This window comes from Styela clava, chromosome 11 (genome assembly GCF_964204865.1).
Source record: "Styela clava chromosome 11, kaStyClav1.hap1.2, whole genome shotgun sequence".
NCBI classification, from domain to species: Eukaryota; Metazoa; Chordata; class Ascidiacea; order Stolidobranchia; family Styelidae; genus Styela; species Styela clava.
The window spans coordinates 11735708-11760280 of record NC_135260.1 but is presented as its reverse complement, the minus strand read 5'-3'; the positions used below and the strand labels follow the sequence as shown (position 1 = coordinate 11760280).

Genomic DNA, 24573 nt, shown 5'->3' with positions numbered 1-24573 from the left:
ATGGAACGATATTGTCTTTTAAAATAGCAATTATATTTGAACGTTTAAAACCGAGCTAATGATGAATGTAATTTGATCATTTATACATTGCGTGGTATCAGGTTTGTTATTTCAATTTCTGAAAAGTACAAATTTGACTGATGGCAGTGTAGAAATGTAAAAGTCTTGATTTTTTCAATTTGTTTAAGTTTTTAATACATAATTGAATACTTTTTAGTGTGGTTTTTAATTTTTATCCTATTTCTGAAATTACATGTAATTTCACACAGGGTCTTGCAAATATGGTAGCAATTGTAATCTACCACTAATAATCAGTGAAGTGTGACTGGCGAGATAATCTAAAACGAAAGTTTCAATGCTGTCAATGTCATGCTTCAATAATTTTTTGTCTATTATGAACTTCGTATATACCAAAGACGCAAAGTAGATTCATTTTCAATTTCATATCCACGACGAAATTAGGTTAACTATGAATTTTATTGGAATAAGAATTTAAAAATTTATAAAAAAAAGTGAATGGAATGATTTTGATTCGTCTAATCTAATGGTATGTATAAAGTTTATATTTCTGTTGGATCCAAATTTTGTTATAAATTGATTCTTGATATATCTTGACCAGGTTTGTTTTATTTAAATAGTTTTTTTTACTACATTTAATACACATATAAATAATATACTCACCGTTAATTGAACAAAGCACCTTAAAGTCCTTTTATCTAATTTCATTTATGACTCTTTGAGCACCCTGTATAACTAATTCAAGTTTTCATGTTTTTTTCTCTATTTTATTGTCACAGTGTAATAGATAGTTATTAATAAAAGGATTGTTAATAGAAATACCGTAGTAATTTTAACTCAGGAATTATACCTTATCGGATAACCGTGGATATTATTCAGCATCAGGATGGCAAACACAATAAAATCTATGGTCAGTAAGAAGAAACGAAGATATAAGGAAGGAGGATTCGATCTGGATCTCACATGTAAGTTGATAGATTTCATATTCGAATATAGGCCAAATCTGATGATAACGTGCCAAAAAAATTATGCATGTAATATACCAAGTTATTTATATCAAATTTGCATGACTAATTCATTTCAGTATTTTATGGAGCATAAGATACGCTTTGAATATTTCGTTCCGTCAAAAATAAATTGTCAAGCTGGAACGCCTCGTGTTTGAATCAGGTAGTTCCTTATAGCCTACACTCAAAACCAGTAACACCCAATGCACCTTTCGTATGAATAAAAACCCAATCTAAGCAATTTATTGACAGTGCGCCTTATGATATGGTAGTTTTATTTTTAAATATTCTGATAGCCTTTAAAGAGATGATGAAAACTGCTATTGCTAAAGTTTCTAAGGTAAAACAAAAAGAATCTCCAATACATATATATAGCAAGGGCTAGGAATTATTTAGTTGCTGTGTGCCATGCTTTACTCTGTCACATTGGGAATCTTTGCTAAAACCAAAAATACTGTAATTGTCAGCATTCAGTGTAGCAGTGAAATTGTTACATACAGATACAGGTATATGCAAAAATATGGGTTGTACTAAATTTTTAATATGAATTCAAGAAGAGTATTTTGGTTTATTATCAAAATAATGACTGTCCTGTCAGTGTTGGCAAACTAAATTATATTTTTATTTCCTATATTTGGGAATGTAGAGAGAGTAGGATTACCAGGTAGCAGTGAACGATTATGGTATTGCACATAAAATGTATTTTTTTAATATTGATCATTGTTTGAATATTTTTCAATAATGTTTTCAGCAGATGTTTAAAACTTTCACTTTCATTATCACATTTGAGATTTGATGGTAACTTTATTACGGTAGATATAATGTCTTGAATGTGTTGAATCATAAATGCTATATAACAGCACAATAATGCTTACGAAATGACTGCAGAACAAAAATTATAAGCAAGATGATTTTTGACTCGGTTCTTTCATGAAGTCTAAATTAAGCAAAATAAAATCTCAAATTCCACTGAACTAAAGCCGTAGGGTCAATATATTATGTCCCTGATATGATAGACTGATATACTGGTTCATAGTATTCAAGTTAAGGCATTCGGAAAACTGGCAGAAAAATTACTATGTTTTTTTTTTGTTCTCATTCAGATATCTGTCCAAATATTCTTGCGATGGGATTCCCAGCAGAAAGAGTTGAAGGATTGTACAGGAATAATATTGATGATGTAGTCAAGTAAGTAACATTTGAAAAACGAAATTCGGTTTAATTCATTGATTGATTGCAGAAGAAAAAGACTGATTTTCAAATTTTTATGAGTCCCGGTATATATATATTGGCTGATTTTTGCATGACATTGTATGTTGTGTTGCAAAAAATTTAAAACTTGATTGTTATTTGAGCTCAATTTTGTTATGGACATGCAGCCATGTGGTTGCAGTATTGCCTTGAAAATTAGAATTTCCAATCCTTTTTTGGGCCATTATGAAGCAGTAGCTGGGGATAAGTTTGCTTTGATGTTACATTTATCAACGGTGTATGCTTATTATCAACCTGATATAATGAACTCCATTGGTATGGTACAACTGATATTTTTGAAATTTTTATGCTTTTTCTTGAAATTTATGCTTTTTTTACAAATTATTCTGTCAATTTTAATCTGAAGTTTGTTTAGTGAGTGATTAACATTAAAATGAAATATATAGCTACTTTCATTATTAATAAGAGGTGAATAAATGTACATACCAAAAAATCAACCATGAAATTCATTCATACATGAGTAGCTTTAAACTTAGGATCATAAGAAATAATCTGAAGACTTAATGTGTAGATGTAAATCATCATATTCTAATATGAGAAGTGAAAAACTGTGTTGTATTTTACTCTGTAATATCGTTCTTTGTTTTTTTTCAGATTTCTTGAGTCGAAGCATCCCGGCCACTATAAAGTTTATAATTTGTAAGTACATTTTAATGGTCATAATATATTCACATGTATATATTGTATAAATATCATATTTTTTTTTTATTTACAGATGTTCTGAAAGGACATACGATACTGAAAAGTTTCACAAAAGAGGTAAATCTCTTTAATTGATTTAGATAGCTTTTTAAAAAAAATTTGGTTTAAAACTATTTTGAAATATTGAATATTCTAAAAATTCACCATGATAAAAATTATTGGAAAAATTCTTCAAGTTGAGAAAGAATTGTTATTGAAATAAAGATGTAAACATAGCTCAATATTTAAATCTTGCAGCCAGTTTTCCTTAATCTTACTTATAAATATTAATTGATTTAGATAGCTTTTAAAAAAATATCGGTTTAAAACTATTTTAAAATATTGAATATCCCAAAAATATACTATGTTGGAAAATTATTGGAAAAATTCAAGTTGCGAAAAATTGTTGTTAAAATAAAGATGTAAACATAGCTCAATATTTAAATTTTGCACCCAATTTTACTGTAATCTCAACAATAAATAGTAGCTGTATTTCTTGTAGAAATGGTGGCCCACTGCATTCATATTCATTCGCCACCTCACCCGAGGCGTAATAAATTGGGTCTGCAATTCCAAACTATAACTCCTTATGTAGCAGTGAGTGATTGTGTAGAGCCTTGTTCAGAGCCAAAGGAGTATAAAAAATACTCAGCTGTTGGTTACAGATATTTGTATCCTAATATTCTTTATTAATAGAGTCTGTTTAAAAAATTTGAAATTGATCTGTGATATTTCAGTCACCAGGATAATTAAAATAGCAATCTTTCAAAATATAAGGAAAGTTTGAAACATTTTAATAGGGTTGGATTTATATAAAATATTGGGTCTTCATTGCAAAAAGACTTGTGAAGTAGCTTGGGTGATTATTAACATTGACGTAACCTATGTTGCAAATTTACATAATCAGCACATTGATTAATATGCACAATCAGTCATTTCCTACTACCGAAAAAATCAATTATTTTTAAGTTATGCAACTCCGTTTGAGGTTGGTCTGTTTATTATTCATTTAGTTGCATTTGAGATTCTGATTCCAATTAATTTAATATTCAATATACACGAGCCCTTTTACAAATAAAACGAAATGAACCTTTTTTTTACAACCCTAGGAAATAGAGCTTCGAAATAGTTCTGAGAAACATTTTTGTATTTCAATCCAATTTGATCAAAACTGTTTCGAATTTTAAGTCATTAACCTATTATATATTTCATAGATTATGATTTCAACTCTAAATTCTCGCCAAGAGATTGTCTAGCCCAGCGCCTCAATCTTTTTTTTTCCCTGGCCCCCTTTTGTTGCAAAAAAATTCTTTCTCATGCAAGGGAAAAACTACAAAAAAAGCGAATATATCTTCACAAAAATATACACTTCCACTTCTTTTTAATCAAAATAAAAATTACCACTCAGTTTTCAAAAACAGCATCATTGCTACTTCAGTCAAATTATACCAATTTATCAATAACTCATAATTTTTGATAAGTTTGCGGCCCACCTGAAAATGTTTCTGTGACCCAGCACTGGGCCATAATCCCACTGATTGAGAAACTGGTGTCTAGCCCAATGCCACTGATTTTCATGTTTTCAATACAAAAAAAAATAAGTGGGGGTCTGGGGGATATGGCGGACTCTTAAAATATACGAAGGGCTACACAAGAGGACAAAGGTTGAGAAATGCGGTTCTTTATAAAATGCTATCTTGAAGTTAAAAGTAGACTTTTTTCGAATTCCATTACCAAATATGAATTTTCAATCCTTTAGTATTTTCGGTTCTCCATCATTTATATTTGTCTATTTTATTCATTATTAATTTTTAGTTGCAGTTTTTCCATTTGATGACCACAATCCTCCAAAATTTGAATTAATTAAACCGTTTTGTATCGATATGGATGAGTGGCTGCGAAGAGATAAGCGTAATATTGCGGCTGTTCATTGTAAAGCAGGAAAGGTAATTATTTTCTTATTACCTCTGATTATTCAAGTTAATCTTAATTTTGCTTTTTTATATTGTCATCTCAAGACTGGTTATTTGAATACCCTTTTCCCTAATAGGCTTGCACGTAATTGACAAAAATCAATTCCGTAATTACGGCAAAATCAATTACGTAATGACCCCGTAATTGCGATATTTTTCCACGCATTCAAACCTATCATAACAACCAATGGAATCCACTTCTTTTCCGAATGGGACATTGAAGTTGGGTTTTCATATTCTTGGCAGTACAACACGCCATCGGCAGATGTTAAAGACAAATATCAAGGAGTGAATTCAAATTAATTTTATTCTGATTTTTATCTTTTGTGTTAGCTTTGGTTTTCTTTATCACCTTCGCAAATTAACCGTCCCATTTTTATGCGATCAATTTTATTTTATCATTACCGACACTGGTATACGGTTGTTTATGGAAACGATAGTTTTTTAAAACCACCTTAGTACTGAATAAAAATTAAGGGTTTCTAATTTATTAACCAACGACGAGCGTATTCACTCATTTGATTATACTTGCGATTTCCTCGCGACGAAGACTTGTTTTTGCAGCTTCTTCTGCATTATCCGACATTACTGCCTTATTAGCATTTTATAATAATAATTATTGGTGTCGACTTATTGACGATATTCCGATTACCATGCTTCATTTTACATTTAATCATTTCGCGGACTGAATGTTTAAAACATTATTTGCGATAAATTTAGATTAAACATTATTTATTTGAGTATAATTTAAATATCGAACTTATATGATATGCCTTCTCCGAAAATACAAAAGTTATATCGCAAAACAATGCATTTTGTGACATTTATTTTACACTCACGACATTTATTTGCTAACTCAAGTCGGCGATCCTATCGGCCAAGATTGACACAAGTTTGGTGTCGAGTGCCGGTGGTATTCAAGTAGACGATAAATCAAAATAAGTTGCCGCATTTGGTAAGACAGTTAATCATATATGGCCGAAATATTGAGAGGAATTGTGAAAAACATCATGCACAAGGCCAAGTCCGGACTGATATATAACGATAAAACCGTTAACAGAACATCAAGATTTTGTAATAGAAAATGGATCTCGCACAGAATAAACACACTGGCTCATATTTGATTATATATGATAGCAGTTAAATTTTTTTGCGGTCCGCGAGGAATCCGTCGTTTTGCTGTTTCTCTGCCGTCTCAATCGCTTTACCGATGCCGAGAAGACGAAGTTGCGTTGGTTCATTACGCAATCTCTCTTTTGTCGTCATATTGCTATTTGATAAGCGCGACATTAATTATCACGGCGAGGTATTGGCGCGAGTGATCAATCGCTCTTTTGGCTTATTTGGTTCCAATTCGTCGCGAAAGCTCTTCGTTAAATTTCACAAAATCGTCGTGTTGAACGGTTATGGATATTTTCTTGTTTATACCCCAAGTCTGAAATATAACAGCCAAAAACAGTATGATATTCCATGTTCATATATCAAGTGTTGATATTAACATTAAAGAATGGTTAAGCATTGCTAATCCACACTTGGTGGGGAATTCCCACTATTTAAACGCGTGACTATAAAATAAAATGAATTAGAAACGGAACATATATACCATAAGTAACGGAAAACTGGAACAAGTAAATAATAAATAAAAGTAAAATGGATACAAATGTTTGATAGACCATGTTTGAAAGATTGATCTCCTGCGTTCATTAGTCATTTCACCCGAAGAAGTTGAAACCGGGCGTGTTAGCGTCCATCGGTCTTAACACAATTTTCCCCCCTATCTACGGTTATTATGTACATTGGCCATGGCCATGCTAGATAAGATGCGAGAGAGTTGAAACCAGGTGTGTTGGCGTCAATCGGTCTTAACGCAATTCTATCCCTTATCTACGGTTAAGTTACGGGAGAAGTTAAAACCAGGTGTGTTGGCGTCAAACGGTCTCAACGCAATTCTATCCCTTATCTACGGTTAAGTTACGGGAGAAGTTAAAAACCAGGTGTGTTGGCGTCAAACGGCCCTACTCAGTTCTTCCCCCTTAACTACGTTAATAATTTACATTGGCCATGCCAGAGAAGTTGATAATAGGTTAGTGAATGGCAACGCGTCATGCCCTCCTTCACCTACGTAACAAGAGAGAGAAAAACGGCTGCGAATACCGGAACTCTAACTTCTACTTGTTGAGCTTTCATTTTTCGCAATCGACGAAATTGACTGCTTTGAAGAAAGCTCGTTTCATTGCAATAATTACGACTTTACGGAATTCGTAACTTCCCTTCCGTAACTCAAAATAATTACGTAATTCCGTAAATCCGTAAATTACGTGCAAGCCTATTCCCTAATCTAGCTCTTCAACTGTCCTGTGCTGTTCTGTAAAAGGATTGGATATATAGTTTTTTCTTTACTTTACTGTACCCATGAATGACGGTTTTTCACTGTTTTTGCACGTTTTAGCTAGATTTTAAAATGCAAACGAAATTCATTGATGCCAAATATAGTTTCTGGGCCTACAGGTCAGGTGAATTAGTATTTAAGATAGATTGAGAACTGACTTCACAGCAGAATTAAAATTGTAACTGGACTTTATGAATACCCTGTATAACTATAGATACATCATACCGCCCATTAATATGATTCACAGATGAGTAATTGGCGTCATTTTTAGGGTCGAACGGGTGTTATGATTTGTTGTTATCTCCTACATAGAAGGAAATTCTCAGAAACAAAAGATGCCTTGAAGTTTTATGGTCAGGCCAGAACCAGGAACGAAAAGGTATTTGTATAATAATGCTATTTATAGCTGACGAACCTACCAGCCCTATTCAGTACACATTTCAATTACTCCATTCAGTAGTGTGTCAACATGACTCTGAATTGATATATTAAGAATCAGTATGAGATATTTATATTCAAATCAAACATATTAAATCATTTTTTAGAATGATATAAATAAATATTGTAAAAATTATGACTAAGGTATGTCAATCTTGTATCAATAGCATTTTTATTTTATTTTATCAATAAATTTATTTATCTTATTAGCGGAAACGTCAAACTTGCATCATTTCTGTTAGGGTTTTTCTATTTTCCAATGCGGGCTTGTGGTGGTGGTCGAGCAATTACATTTATTGATATTGCTGTTATAACTGTCCTCAGCTCACGATACTTAGTTTATCTGTTTTAAAATATGGTTTTTCATTTGACTGTATATGAAATATAGAATTTTGTAACTGTTTATTGTATAGCTTTGTAATGTTTTACATCAATGTTTATCCATAAAATTCTATATTTTGAATTTTTCTGATTTTTTTTGTACAGGGTGTCACCATTCCATCTCAGCGTCGATATGTTGAATATTATGCTGAAATGTTAACACGGAATTTAACCTACAAACCAGAAACTTTATTACTTCACAGCATACAATTCGACACAGTTCCAGTTATACATAATTTGAGTAAGTTAAATTAGTCGCTCCTCACATATCATTAAATATCACTGGCTGCTTATACAGGGCATTGTTCGGAGAGAATTATGTGAATAAGCATCCAACAAAAAATTGAATTTTTTTTTATTTTTTTTTTTAATTATCTTATTTGTATACTAGTGTAAATAAAATGTCAAATAATGTATCAAAATCATTTTTTACCCTGTAAAAATTAGCAATTTTTATAAAACTTGTTATGCTTGATTTTATAGTCAAAAAGGTATTTATATATGCAATCAAAATTTGTGAAGAAGCAGGATTCCTGGAAACTACCTTTTTTAGTGTGATCAGATCATAATAAAATTAGTTCTTGTCGTAATATGGCATATCAATTATTTGCTAATATAATTCCTAATGAGTGGAATGAGTCTGTTTTCTATTCCTCACTCCTTCTAGTTGGCAATTTGTAATGCTTTTATATTGAAAGTCATCTGGTGGAGTTTTCATGAGTTAATCTTGGTTTTGGTATGTGTAACATTATCCTAAGAATATTTTATGGCTAACATTACGGTTATTTGAGTTTAAATTTTTGTATGAGTAATCAAGTTTACTTTCCTTCAATTTCAGATCCCTTTTTTGTTGTAAATCAGTTGAAAGTTAAACTATTTACGTCAAATCCAGACTTGGTTGTTCGTAGCGAACATCTTTTAGTATTTGATCTTCCTCAACCTTTTCCTCTATGCGGAGACATGAAAATCGAATTTTTTAATCGAAAGTCTGTAATGGGAAAGGTATGTTTGACTTTAGTCTATTTATTGAGTTTATGCAGGAATGTTGGTAATCATTGATTTCTCTGATATAATTAAAACAGTTTTATACACTCCCTAGTGGCGTGGTTCTTAAATTCACATTATTCGCTACCCTTGTGCACCCCTGCTCATTTATGAAAGCACCCACCTAGTTTTGCTTGCACCGTATTTCCATCAATTATTTCATGCACCACATTTAATGCAAAAATAGCTGGCTAAGTAAAGCAAAGAAATAAGTACGTAACAATGGAAGGATTAAACAAAATTAATGCACTCATTACCAATGGTACATAGTGAAAGGCCTAGATTGTGGCCCCAGAGGAAGCTTTGGGCACCATACGAGACATCCTGCTAGTGATTGAGGTTGAAAATCTTGTGTGCAAATCAACCATCCTAATCAATGTGTAATAAATTGGGTAGGAAATCCAGAATCAAAGTCCTGGATCACCCAAAGATAGTTGCTTTTCACATGTCAGTGTCTGCTTGTACTTAGCCTTGTTGTGAGTGTATATAAGCATCTTACATAAACTCATGATGTAATTTCCTCAATATGGAAAATGATCTAAGGCTACCTAACACAAACTAAATAAATAAGCTGAATACTTGAAATAGGTTTACACAGTTACACAGATGCAAAATTCCATGATTCCAAACTAATCAGATTCAGACAATACAGTTTAAATGTATACTGTATATATATATATTACTATTCAGTCTTTAAATCATTGTATATTACTCAACTGCTGCGATACGAAATTGGAATCATTTATTTATATACATAATAATTACTAAGAATCTTGTTACTATTTACGGTGTTCGTTTTACCCACATTCACATTTATTAATGCTATTTTCGTCAGACGTCCGGTACCATTGGAATTGAAATACACAGGAAATAAACACAAGGTCATTTGATAGTAGAGCACCTTTATTCTAGATCTTCTTCGTTGTTAATTTTGTATTACAAGATTTAAACTGATATTAGAAATCAAGCCATATTATGTGTAAACTGTGGTATCTGTGATACCTTTGTGAAAGAAATTCTAAATTGTCAAAATTTTCATTTTTGATGCTTGTATATTGGACTTTACTGCACAAGTAGTCGAAGTTGATGTGTTATGTCATTATCAAGAATACATGTTTAATTATGGAATTTGGGTGCCTGTATATTATTATTCTCATTGTTACATTATAGAGAAAAATAGGTAATATGTCGTTTTAAAAAAAATTGAAATTTTCTACCGTAAATCTAATTTTGATAAAAATTTGGGATTTCATGTTTATTCTGAGGGTAAGTAACTTTAATAATATTGCAAATATTCATTACCGAATGAACACATGATATTAAATTATTAAATCCGTGACCCTGTGATAAGATGTGTTGAAGAAATTTAGAAAACGCTGATCATGACTAGTTTGGTTTTTAGGTGATTGGAGTTGTTTTATAATATAGAATATTTCTGAGCCATTTTTGAAGGATGTATCTTAAAACACTTATGATGCAAAAGAAAAAATTTAGTAATATATAAAGAATATTGTTATTTTTCGTGATGTTTTGCATCCTGCTAACTGTAATGCATGGGACGCTGCCCTAGTGGTTACCGTGACTATGATGGCATCACAGGTTAAAATCTTTGGTTCAAATCCTATGCCCATCAACCTTAACCAGGGCATAATAAATCGGGTAAGGAATGCCAAATCAGAAAGATTTCAGTCCTACCAAAAGAAAGTAGCTGCCCACATATCAGGAGCTGTTTGTACAGAACCTTATTCGGATCGAAGGTGGACAGTGTGTGATATGTCATATAAAAAATGCCAATTTAGGTTGCAACAAAATTTCGAATCAAGATATTTTTTAACAGTCGCTAGTGGTGATCTTATTCAATTTAGGTAACAATTTAATTTATAACCTGATTCTTTTACTTCTATTTCTATCTATATTTCTTCTACTTGTGTGTGTGTTTACTGTTCAGATCATTCTAAATCTTTTGTAATAAACGAAACCAGTTTCGGCTTTTGGCAACATTTGCACAACATGAAACTAAAACCAACAAGTAGAGTAAACATCAGATTAAGTCACTAAACAGGAGATACCAGTGGCTGTCACCTGTACCTGTCCCCAAGAAGTCAGGCCTCACCCCTACGACGACTGTTTCTTGTCTAATATAAGCCATAAACAGGCCCAAACTACTTACTGCTGCTATGGCAGACCTGACTGTGTACAAATAGACAATTATTTATTGATAATCTTTAGTCGAATTTCGATTCACACCTTGTTGAAACAATGTTTGAATAGTAGCCTATCAGTCACTTTATAGGTTTAAATTCAAATACATAGTAATATATATATTCATTATTAAGTCCTGTATTAGGTTAAGTAAAAGAACTTTGATGTGCTTAGTGCAACTAATGGTGGACATATAAAGTTGTATGAAATTATTAATAAAAATTGAATATACACTGATTAAAATAAAACATATATTGAAAACTAACGAACAAAATTGAAATTGTAGAGACAGCAGGACTTTCTGAACACCCTGCATATTTCTGATAGATAGTATCCCAGATCCTTTTTTTTTGTCGACTTTTCTAGTGACTTGATTATCACAAATTGATTACAAGGATGTAACCTAAGAATTTGAAGGTCAAAAAATCCCAAACTACGGTCTCCTAATATTCATAATTTCATGTTTTTGACACAAATCATGTTTTAAATGGTTGTGTATATTTATGCTTGATTTTACATCAAGTAGTCATAAAAAAAAAATTATTTAGAATGTTCAAGATTATGTTTAATAGGATTTTAGTTATGTATGTGGTAGTTCTTAATTAACAAACTGTTTGCTTACCAACAAAATTAGTTTATTCCTTTTTCTAACTTTTATAGATACGGTGACAAATTTTGCAAGATTATAATTATTTGTGTAATTTTAATAAACTTGTTTTTTTTCGTATGTAAACATAAACAAAAGTTATTTTTTAAAAGTAAAATAACTTTTTCAACAGTGAGGTTCAGAGTTGGCATACTTCATGCTCTCAGCCGGCAGCATCTAATTGTAGTCATTGCAGTCTGACACATTGGTAGGCTATGAAATTAAAACAGTAATTCAGATGAATAGTGCGAATGGATATAAAATTCTTAAGCTGTGTTTATAATATAGAAATTAGTGTATAAACTTTACATTTTTTATATACGATATACCGTAACCGTAATATATATTTGAAATTCTGAAATGAATGGGGCTTCAATTTGAATTTCAATACATTAAATTAGGCATTTCATTTATCAAATTTTGTGCTTACATAATTTGAGTATCAGGTATCATAGGACTTTGATGAATAGTCTTATTACGAGTAATCAGAAATTCAGAATCATGAAGATATCAATTGGTTAACAACATTTACATCTGTTCATATATGGTACATTTATCAAATGAGATACCAAGCTTGATTCATATATGTTTTGTGTGTCTCCGGTTCATATATATATTTTGTGAAAATTGTGTTCTGTTTGAAAATGATTGATGATAAACTCCTCTATCCGTAATACACTTAGGCACTGGGCAACGCCAGTCATCAACACATCTCACGTTTATTGCGGTATTGCAAATTAAGACTGTAATATCTTAACCCTGTCAGTAATAATTCACTCATCTTATAAGCTGTCTACTGTTGCCATGACATGGAACATGGAAGCATGCATCATCAGTGTCCCAAAGATAGCAAGTACATATTAATACATAGCAAGTACAACTTGATATTTTGATAATTAATAAATTATAGTTTTGTATTTGTTGAAGAGAATATTCTAATGCATTGTGACATAATAATCATTATATTATAATATTTCTACTAAAAATGGCAAATTTGAAGTGCTTGAGCCCTCTTCATTCACCACTGACCATTTATCCGTTATCTTATTTTTTTTATTTTTTTACTTCAAACTGAATATATAATATATGTACGGTAATATGTGACTACTAGTTGAAATTTCATCTAATTGCATCGACTCTTTTTTTTTTTTTGTTAACATTATCCACTTTGCATCAATGCTTGCAGTTTTTGTCAGCACCCTGCTCAGTCAAGATTTCAGCTTTTAGCATACCCAGCATATCGGTTACAATGTGTGCTTAAACCATAGCCATTTTTAAACTTCATTATAAAGCTGTTGAATTTCATCAATGCTTATATCATAGCAAGTTTTATTAAAAATGTCATGGAATATTCATTAATGAAATCATTATATCTGTCTCTCATAAGAAAATCATTTTGAAATGTGTGACTAAATTATTGAGGGTGTGTCAATGGTTTGCATTGAGGAAATAATGTATGTGAGGCATAAACATATTAAATTCACCCTATGGGCGATTGCAGTATTTCATCAGATATTGATCATATATGAAACATGCTTATGATTATCGATTCACATGTTGTCCATATTTGATGCTGCCATAAAAGGCGGATAAATATTATATCCTACTGTATCGCTTTGCTGTAGTATAATTGTATGCATAGCAACAACAGTCAGCCGCGTTACCAATAGCGTGCGCTGTATTAGACTTAAAATAAACGCAATAAAATTGCATGAGTGCGAATGACATCACAGGAAATCATGATACATGCAACGCGCATGACTCAACTACTCTCTTTTAACCACTAAACTTTTTTAAAACGATATGAATTTAACCTGTAATACTACTGTTTATTTTCTAAATTGATTTATATCCTAAATGCAAATTATAAATGTGTCACATGGGTTAAGATTTGCCTGCAGGAATCACACACATACATTTTACTCTGCTTATTTTCCACATGGTTTTATAAATTAAAATGTTATATATACATAAAATACAATCTTATAAATGTTGGGCTTCAAAACATTTTTGTCTAAGAACTACATATTAAATTGCAAATCGGGCAGCAACTAATTTGAATTACAGGTTAGTGAAAAAAACTGCTCAAGGGGGAATTCAATTTTATTAAAATTATTTTGCATTCGAATCATTATGCATTAATATGTCACAAAAATTAAATCTACCATACAATTTATGTATGTTGTTTTTGTCATTTGGATTGCTTTTTTATCCAGAAAATATATTTTTATACTTTGATAAATATGAGTTCGTTTTTCGATGATCGTCCCACTTCACTAAGGTTTCGTACTTGCTTGTATGTATTAAAAGAATAATGAAAAAAAAATTATTTATTCTGGAATAACCTTGACAGCTTGGCCTGAAATATATATATATATATCTAATATATATCCTTCTTTACTATTGTTTGACATGAACTATTGCCATTTGACTTTTAGAATTGACAATGACAAATGTATTTATGTCTCTATACAGTTTGTTTGGAATTGTAACACTTGCTTTTCTATTCTAGGTTACCAAAACAAATGGGCGAATACTAAAATTTTGACAAGAATGTTCAGTTCTTCAACCTGAACAGTCCACATTTATAAAAAAAAAACTATATAAATTTGGGTATTTTCATGAAACAAAAACAATGCATTCTTAGTAGGCTATCTAATCATAATATGAATATGATTTTATTGATATGAATATGATTTCATAATATGAATATTATTTTGAAGGATTATTCAGCAAAATATTTCAAAAATAGTCACAGGATTTTAAAAATCAAAAATATAAGTTTTTCTAATTTTCATAAAACATATTTTTCAGGTTTTTTCCTTCTAAGTTAAAGCACATTGTAAACGCTCAAATTGATTACCCGCAAAAAATTGTTTTTTTAGTATGAAAAAGGCAAATTTTACAAAAATAGTGTTTCATTCGAATTTAATTCGAAAGACAGACAAGTTGCGTTTTTTTCAGACAATTGCAAGCCATATATAAAAGTATTGGTGATTGGGTTTTGAAATCAAAATAACTTCCTTCGATCGAGGTTATGAAATAAATTGTGTTATGACTCTTTGTGTAGTATTTTCAATGTTTCAAACCGCCTTATATGGGTTTGGGTGCATGCATGAATGCAAGGCAATGCATTTCCATACAAGGTATTTGCAACATTGTTCTCATTGACGATGTATTTCTAATTGCTCATATATGATGTAATAAAATTTTTGTGAAATATTCATCTTCTGGGATTTTTAATAGTTTGGTTGTTCAATGCTGCAAAATAAAAAATATGAAACATGGTACAAAACAATAGAAGTTTTATTGTAATTGGAAAGGCAATTTTGCTTTTTATTTATTTGCAATTAATAAATGATCAACGGGACTAATTTTATTCAATAATAAAAATTAAAAAATGATACTGAACTATGAAAGTTTTATAACTGGAAAGACAATTTTGCTCTCTAATTTCATTCTTTGCATTAAATAACTAATTGGTGCAAATAATTCAGAAATTTCGAACCAATGCCATTGGAAAAAGAAATCAAAAATTTTTTGGATTAAAAAAGCTGTGAGAAAATTAGCATGTTGAAGTTTTAACTACATATTATTTTGTTTTGCTATCTAGATATGAATTAGATTTTTCTTGGCCCTGTTATTTATTCATTTTTAACACTTAGATTTCTTTTACGCTGTATATATTACAATTTCAAATTACTAAAAAAAAATTTCCTTTTTTGTTTTTAGGACAAATTATTCCACTTCTGGTTCAACACATTTTTCGTTCAACAGATGCAAAAGTCAGAGAAATTAAATCTGGAAAGTACGAAAACTTTTGTTATAGATATTCAAATGTTAGGATTTTTATTCATTTCAGAAGGATAGGATTTGCATATTCATCCCGATATAGAGGAAAGCAAATAAGATGGCGTATTTATATGGTGAACCCCAATCTCTCGTGCGGTTACCATTTCATGTCGGGTTCCACTAGTTATTTTTTTGAGATTTATGGACTTGATGATGGAGGAAGCCACAGCGTACCAGTGATTACGTGAACCACCCTACAGCGACGATGAGTCCAGAAATCTTTTGGCATATAATTATCCTCCACAGAATTTGAACCTGCTAACTCACGTTAATTCAAATATATATGCGACATACCGCCGAGCCTTAGGATCTCATTCTCACCAACTAGTTCTCTGGTATTACAGTATGATATGTAAAATTTCATTTTGATTCATTTTATTCAACTGTATTGTTTTCTGCGTAGTTCGAGAATATTCCGCCCGACTTTGACTCCAAGCTATTTGAAAATCTCACAATCGACACTATCAATTTATGTATGACTCCTCTAATATGGGTTTTTCTTTTCGAAACCTTCTGTGTTGGCAAAAATACATTGTTCTAATAGATATACACCATTTTCGTGAAAAAAACTATTGTGTGCATGCCTTGACATATGGTTTGTATGAGAATTCACTCGTAGTATTACTGTAACTTGCTTTAAAATCTAGTAAATAATGTGTATCCAATAGTGAAGTCTACACCAGCTTGATACAAAGTTCAAGATTCTGCCACATTTCCTTTATATTTAATAAAGCCACATCCCACAGATTCAACTTATGCTCAGAAAACCTCCTTTTTGTAGCTTGTTATTTAATTAGCAATAGAGACTCAGGAATCCAAACTAATACAAATTTATTTAAATTTCAGAGTCAAATCGAGAAAAATCTCAGCTGCCTAACGGCAATGCAAGATCATACTATTATGTAAGATATAATTTTGTTTCCAATAAATAATTCCTTTTCTTGTTTTTATTTGTGGATTTAATTCTGATCTGTTCGGATGTTTGAATTCTATTTTTATTAAATGTTAAAACAACTGTCTATTGAAATATTTTGCCCTATTACATATTTATTAGTATTCCCACTGCAATGCATCTGTGTCATTTTCAGATATATATGAGACTCTGATCCCATAGTGGATTGTGAATAACTAACTCATTACTGAACCACTTTTTTCGTGATCTTATTTTAAATTTTTTCAACAAAGTACTGCCAAATTGGTTGGAAAAGATTTTCACATTTGTCCAGTGATCAGGAAAACTGATAAGACGACTTAATCATATATGGAAAACATCATCTTATCTAGTTACCAGTCCATGTCAAATGTGGGAACTAGTTATTTGTCACAGAAATATGGACTTACTGACATTAATAACAGACTGTGCTTGTCTTAGAAAGTGTAGTACATAGTCTATTTTCATTTGGATGTTTCTCATGCCATACTAAATCCCAAAATCTAAATTGGACTTGTTTCCATTATTTTGGGTCACCCCATACCAGGGATGGCGAACCTTTTTCAATGAATGGGTCAAAAATTATAATTTTATCGCGGAACAGAAGAGAGTGGGTCACAGATATTTAATCCACGTTTGTATCTATAAGAAACTTCTGAAACGAATCTTATAAGCTGGTGTTGGTGTAGTTTTGGGCTTTACTCATGCAGCACTTCTATCAGGGACTTTTTATGGCACTCGGTTTTATGATATTAGAGTACGAAAATAACGCATATGAATTACCAAAAACGTTTAGGATAATGCGTTAAATTATTTTACGGTTCTAGTGTTTGGAGGTAATTCCGCTTTGATAGTGGTATAATTTTCGATCAGCTTCCAACCACATTAAGCCACTTTTGCACTGCCCCATTGTTATATCAGATTTCTAGATTTTTATATCAAGTCTGAAAGTTTTTGTTTTCACAACGGCATTGTAGGCGAGAAACTAATAAAATGCAAAGTAGCATCTAGTTCTCGTATAACCCCTAAAACAGTCTGCAGATGCACTTCCAAAAAAGACAGGCGTTGCGAGAAATAAACAGATCAATTGCATTGATATGTCGTAAACGATGTCAGGCCCAATAGCTGAATAACGGTACACAGCGGTGCATACATGCGTACAAGATTAGAGGTTTTGAAAATCACCATACCGGCCCGAAAATCAACATTTTGAACATGAGCGATTGCAGCCCTCCCTGACTGTCCAACTGACGGTACATTATAATAGTTTAGTAATTGTTAGATTAATTTAAAGCCGGTTTTATCAATTTTTATCACTGATATGTTAGCATTTTATTTTATTCGTGCCTTCGCTTGGCGGGTCACAAATAAAACGCGGTGGGTCAATTTGTGACCCGCGGGTCAGTAGTCCCTATACATTTCTTTATTAGTTCACTACAATTCACTAATATATTGTTCATACTAAAGGATTTAAATACATCTACTAGTCTAAATCAAATCGAGTTGCAAGGAATTTAATTGTTTCTTGTGTTATTTTTTTCAAGTCTAAGCATATGCCTTTGGAGAAAGACCTGTTGATGTTGACTATTCCAAAGTCTGAACTGGACAAAGCTAACAAGGACAGATCGAACAAAACATTTCCAGAAAATTTCAAGGTAAAATTTACACAATTAAATTTTTTAAATATCAGTGATCTTAAGTACCTTGAAACATGCCCTGCCCAGCTCTTAGGTAGGGCTGGCTAATTTCAAAGACCTCAGGATTTCAGAATCGAATCAAATATTTTTTTTTCATATATTTTTTTTTTTTGGTAGTATGGTTTGGCTTAGTGAATGTCTTCGAATTTCTCACTTGTTGTATATATCTGAATCTATATATTTTCAACACTATTAATATAATACTCCTGGTTAGTGTTCTGTTTGCCGTAGCAATATTTCTATCATGAAACTTTTTGAATGATGCTGATTCTAAATTTATATATATTAGGCCTACATATTTTGGAGAATTGGGTTGGTTAACCCTTTTTTTCCGCTGTATACAATCGACTTTATGTACCATTTTATAATATGTAATGACCAGTTAACCAAACGTACAAGGAACACCCCCAATATCTCTTTAAAAAGCTTATTTTCGCATCTTCCTACTAAAACGCGCCCAAGTGACGTAGGCGAAACCGTTCGACCCTACGCGTGTAAGAAGAGAGAAATTTCAAAAATTTTTGAGAGAACGTTTCACACTCTTATCGCTTCGATGAACACGTGTTACAAAGAAACGAAATTCCAAGCGCTCTTCTGAAAGAGAGTTACGTCACCTTTGAAGAAAAACCAGACTCAGCTTCGCAAGCGAAGCGAAACGCGAAATAATCAATGATATGTGAGAGCATGTCCACGATAGTTGTCTGGAATCTTTGTTTGTTTATTATGTGCGCGAAATTGTTTCCCGCTCGTTCAAATGACTTATTTTTGAAGTAATGACAAATACTTTCGTGTATCTCTAAGCTTTGAAATACCTACACAAATAAAATTCACTTAGTAGTAAAATAAAAAATTTACAAAAAAACAAAATGTTGACAGATCAAGCACGGATCATAGTTGGATGCTCAAAATGATTTAGTTAGTGCGGAATACTTCACAAAACATGAACATAAACGTAAAATAGTCCGAAAATAACTATTATGACCAAGGATGGTAGTACGAATATATATGTCATACGGAACAAAAGAGTTAATAACATATAAAATATTTTCTATATTACGTTTTTTAATCCTTTTTTTTGTTCATTTAATATCAGGTAATTTTGATCTTCAGTCAAACTGACTCAGTTGATTCTGACAATGACGTAGAAATGAACCCTGTCGTTCTTTCTGATCACTCCCCGAGACAACGATCAACCAAAACACTCGGAGGATCCTCATCATCATCCTCAAGTTGTGGTGGAACCACAACGCCCCAGTCGTATTCCGACCGAGAAGACAATACAGACGACGCGTCATTGAGCGATACGGATAACGAGGATGAATGGGCCGATGATGAAAGTGACAGCGGAAGCTTTGACGGACGAGGTCATCGTAGTACTCCGAGCATAGGACGAGTTCCTCGTTCTCCTAACGTGAAATCTCCAAAACCAGATAATTCGTCAACTGGATCAGAGGCATGTCATAACACACATTTGTGATAATGTAATTCTTCTGGGATAATTATGTAATGTTAGCATCATGCTGAAGTGAATGGAAGCCCTTCATTGTAACAGAGGGAGAGGTTTGTCATTTCTTGCCTTATGACAGTGAGAGAAAGACCAAGCCGAAATTTGCATTTATCGAACCCAACCCCTAATTATGACCCCTAGTTTCCACTCACGAAAACGTAACAGGCAGAATTTTTTGCTTGATATTTGACATTGCAAGTATAGTTCCACGTGAAAAGATGACAGGAAGAAAATTATGCATCCAAGTACCGCTATATCACCTTGCAGGGATTATAATCACAAATTTATAATATTGTCTATTTATTATCTTATGTAGTATTGACTGTGTTTCTGGTGACTTTAAAATATCAAATACTCTGACTGCATTGAACAACAACAATTTCCAATATCATCGTATTTTTTTCTTCAGAAACTTTATATAATTTGTGATGATAGTAATTAAAGCGCCAAGAGTTGGCAAATTTTTCCAGGGGCTTTCATTTGAAAACCTATTATCTGATTTTTGCTAATATTCTCAATCTCAATGTTCGATAATAATTATAGCGCAAGAACTGGAAACGAAAAAAGTGTGCAAACACATGTCTACCTCTTGATTAAAAATTGCAAGCCTTGCTATACTATCCAAATTGTTATAAAAGCTAAGGATGTTTGCCTTACAACTTTCCGTAATAGGACTGCCATATTGAGGTTGTAAATAAATGTGATTTATTAGGGTAATATATTAAACATGACTGGGAACCAATTGAAATCACAATGGCACTAGCTTCAGTGCCGGCCACTACCATGTCTCATCAGCCCAAATGCAGTTTTGCCAAAGCAGGGACTCAAAGCTATGATGTAAAGGCTTCAAATTTACAATTGAACTTTTAAATATACAGATTTAACTCAATTTATTTATTTAATATTGAAAATTAAATTCAGAAAATAAATTATAAGCAAAAAAGGATAGATTTTATTATATCTACGAATTATCGGAAAATTATAAATTTGAAATAGTAATCATAAGATGTTGGGGTTCTGGAGCCACTAAAATTTTTGGTAGCTTGGCTTCAGCTCCCTCTTATGTGGCAAGCTTGGCTCAGGCTCCCGCTCTGACAAAACTTTACGACTCCAGGACAGTGGTTAAATTTAGATCATTGTTTATGGATCGTTAGAAGTTTGTCGTGAGGTGCCCAATCAAGATTTGGCAAAAGATAATGAAATTATTTTTTTCAAGCTATTACAACCTGCATACTTACAAGGTAAAAACGATGACCAACTTATCTTATGGTTGAGAAAAACGATAAGCCAAGCTGAGATTGCCCTATTAAATTAGAAAAAAATCCCTCAAGATCAGCTTTTTTTTATTATTATTTTTAAATTGGTTTTTAGCATTTTTATTTCGCAAATGCCTGTCAATTGCCAGTTTTTTTCTTAGTTTAATTTATTGAATTACAATCAACTTGAATGAGGTAGAAGAAAGCCACTTCATACAGACATATATTTATGGCTATCTCTTTTTGTGATTTGAAAAGTTTTTAAGCAGGCTGCTTATGTCTGAAAAAATTATTTCAATGGAAATTTCACATATTTTAAAAAAAACCTAAGGTTCCAGAATGAGGCAGTATTCTCTCATTCTAAAAGTACTACCTACGAGACCAATCACTCTCTCTCATATTAGCCCAATGCGGTGTAGAGGAGCTTGATTCATCGACTTGACATGAGTAGACTCAAGTCATCTAAATGGAACGACTCAGACTTGAACTCAACTAACCACCAGTAATATTTAACTCAGTGATCGATTAAATCGAGACTTGGACAACCCGTAACTTGACTTGCGACTCTGCATTTAGGAACACTGCTCGTTTATTTAAAAACTTTTTGATTGAAAAATTTATTTGTGATGGGTAAATATCTGGTATTCACGGTTGATTGTGTTCTGTTAATGTTTTGGTTATTACAATAAGTCTTCCATTAATTACACATAAATTAACTTGCCTAATATCATCACATTTACCATTAAAAAATATTCATCTCATATTCGTGAATCGACAATAGTTATCGTAAGTGGTTATAGTTTTTCTCGAAATAATTTGAATAGTGGGCTATACCATAATAGGTGTTTCATTCAGTTGGCATGCATAGCCATAGAAATGATAGTTTTGCAATTAGGATATATGCGACATTAACGAGTGTTTAGGAGTATAACATATTGTCAATCCTTGGATTTACTTAAAACATTCATTTAGTGAGTTACAATGTATTACTGTGAAATAACATTTATTTAACCCCTTTACCGACTTTAGTCTGAGCTTCCCCATTGGTGTTTGGTCTTAATGCCCTATTGGTGAGAACATCAATACAAAAAAGACTAAACAAAAATTGATTTAAAGGTCGGCAGAAGACGGCTTCTCGTTATCATGAGGGGATTTCGTTATTGAATAAAAAGGTGAAAAAATAATATAAAGTTCAGAAAAAATCTTGTGAAACTTGCAATACTAGGTTAAATTTAATTGTGATTTTTTATTTACATTATTGAAGCAGAATTGTTAATTTTCTTCCATTTTTATATTTACTTGATTATCATGTGCTTGTTCATGTTATGTTGCCGCAGCGTTGATTTTTTGTGTTATAAATAAATTTTTTTTGACACCGTTTTTCTCTCAAATGTAACTCGTTTGTTGTTCCTAAAATTGAAAAATTAGTTTACATAAAGTGGTAAGTCACTTTTCTCAATGAGTAATGGATTGTCATTTATTTAAGTGTAATTTATGATTTTGATGAATTGATTGTCTGCACTTGGTTTGATAAAAAAAGGCATCCTAAATTTTCTGATTACTAAATTAACTTTATTTTTGAGGAAAATACAAGAAGTTATATATCGATAAATAATGAACCATGGGTGAGAGCATCAGAGATTTAATATAAACAGACACATTTTTAAGACTGGAGGTTGATTACGTTCTTCTGAACTTTTTCAAGTTCAAAGGCCAGATTTTTTTTTTGCATAAAGATAAATTCACCAATCTCAGAATTCAAGAATTATATTATTATTTTATTGCTTGAAATGTTTTCAACAACTTCCGAATACTGAAGTTGGATCCCATACAATTCTATCATTCAAAGATGTTAATCAATGAAATAGTATTTTACATGTTTAATAATATATATTAACAGACTCTTGTCAAAATGTGATATTACCAAATTTTGTATTTATGATGTGTGCCTTGCAAGTTATAACAAGATTGGAAATAATTCGATTACAGGAGGTAAAAATTGTGCAATTTTGCATTATCCAATTTTGTCGGCCCACCAATAATTTTTTCACGAAACAAATATGTGTTCGAATTTTGGGGAACTTGTATTAATAACACTGTATGTTTCCATTTCATTTTTTCTGCTCAACATTATTTACTTCATGCTTTTTGTTTATACTCTCCATCTCATGACGATTCGCCCAAACGTCAAATGTTTTAAACTTTTTACATGATCAAGTCAAGCTTATATGTCTTTGTATACTAGTATTCTAGATCAAAAAAATCATAATTGAGGCCTGGATTTCTTATTCTAGTATATTTTAAACCCTGAAATGATGTAATAAGTTTTCTTTAGGCAATTACTGTAAAACAGAACTTTGGGTTCACATAAGTTATCTTGTGTGCGCATTTTTAACCCCCCCCCCCCTCTCACTCTGAAGGCTGTGGTCATCTGTTTCAATATAAATACAATTATGCCTCATCGGCCCATCTGTGAATATCTCTTGACTTATGTAAAAATGAGTGTTAGTTAGAAAAAGAGTCTTTCCAACACTACATAAAATAAACCATCCTTCAAATGTCTGCCATTATGTTCTATGAATTTGTAGAATGATAGGGTAATGATCTGTCACTTTTTTTTAAATCAGGGAACAGCCCTTTTGTACTAAAACATTTTCATTCTGGTCAAGGATGTCAAATGGTAAAAAATTTTCTAGAAAATATTCAAAATTAACTGAAAAATTTATCATCGGGAATTTGACTCATTTAGGGTTTTGCTGCAATGTAAACCAATTCAAGAATTTTGGAATTGCAGCACAGAATTCGAAAATATTAAAATACTCTATATGAATAGTGTTGTATTTTAAAGGCAAGGTGGAGGAATTTTATGGTATCAACATATAGCTTCCATTCAGTTAACTTTATTAATATGATTTTATTGTTACATATTTTTTGATTTTAAATTTTCATTTTTAATAATGATTACTGATTGAGCGCAGTTTGTTATTTATATAGGACCATTCTATTCATTTTTTCACAGGTTATCATTTGTTGTCATCAATATTTTGATTTTTTTATGAACATTCATACTACCACCATTTTTGATTGTGTAACGTCATTCTTTTCTTGATTTCTTTCTTTTATAATAAGGTGTTCCCACTTGTATCATGGACTATTAAAATGGGGGAACACTAGGAATTGTATCGCCAGATTTTTCTTAAAGCATATTCGGAGGTAATATTAAACCTATTCCTTTCTTTCCTTTTTAAATAAATACAAATAAAAGGTTTAATGAAATTT

The 24573-nt window shown here is 31.7% G+C and overlaps 1 protein-coding gene across 1 annotated transcript; it reads left to right on the top strand.

The window, feature by feature from the left end:
- Window positions 1-791: 791 nt before the first annotated feature.
- LOC120346935 (phosphatidylinositol 3,4,5-trisphosphate 3-phosphatase and dual-specificity protein phosphatase PTEN-like) lies at window positions 792-24573 on the top strand. Its single transcript, XM_039416729.2, has 12 exons — window positions 792-983; window positions 2129-2213; window positions 2892-2936; window positions 3013-3056; window positions 4794-4924; window positions 7612-7719; window positions 8265-8400; window positions 8998-9161; window positions 15784-15859; window positions 16750-16805; window positions 18379-18489; window positions 19625-24573. Exons 1-12 carry the CDS (start codon window positions 905-907, stop codon window positions 20006-20008), a joined length of 1419 nt encoding a protein of 472 aa, XP_039272663.2. The 5' UTR covers window positions 792-904; the 3' UTR covers window positions 20009-24573.

Excerpts from the sequence above, each read along its gene's own strand:
- LOC120346935 (XM_039416729.2), top strand. The coding sequence starts at position 905 with ATGGCAAACACAATAAAATCTATGGTCAGTAAGAAGAAACGAAGATAT. Across the intron at positions 2,214-2,891 it reads AATATTGATGATGTAGTCAA|ATTTCTTGAGTCGAAGCATC; the intron begins GTAAGTAACATT and ends GTTTTTTTTCAG. Across the intron at positions 18,490-19,624 it reads CATTTCCAGAAAATTTCAAG|GTAATTTTGATCTTCAGTCA; the intron begins GTAAAATTTACA and ends ATTTAATATCAG.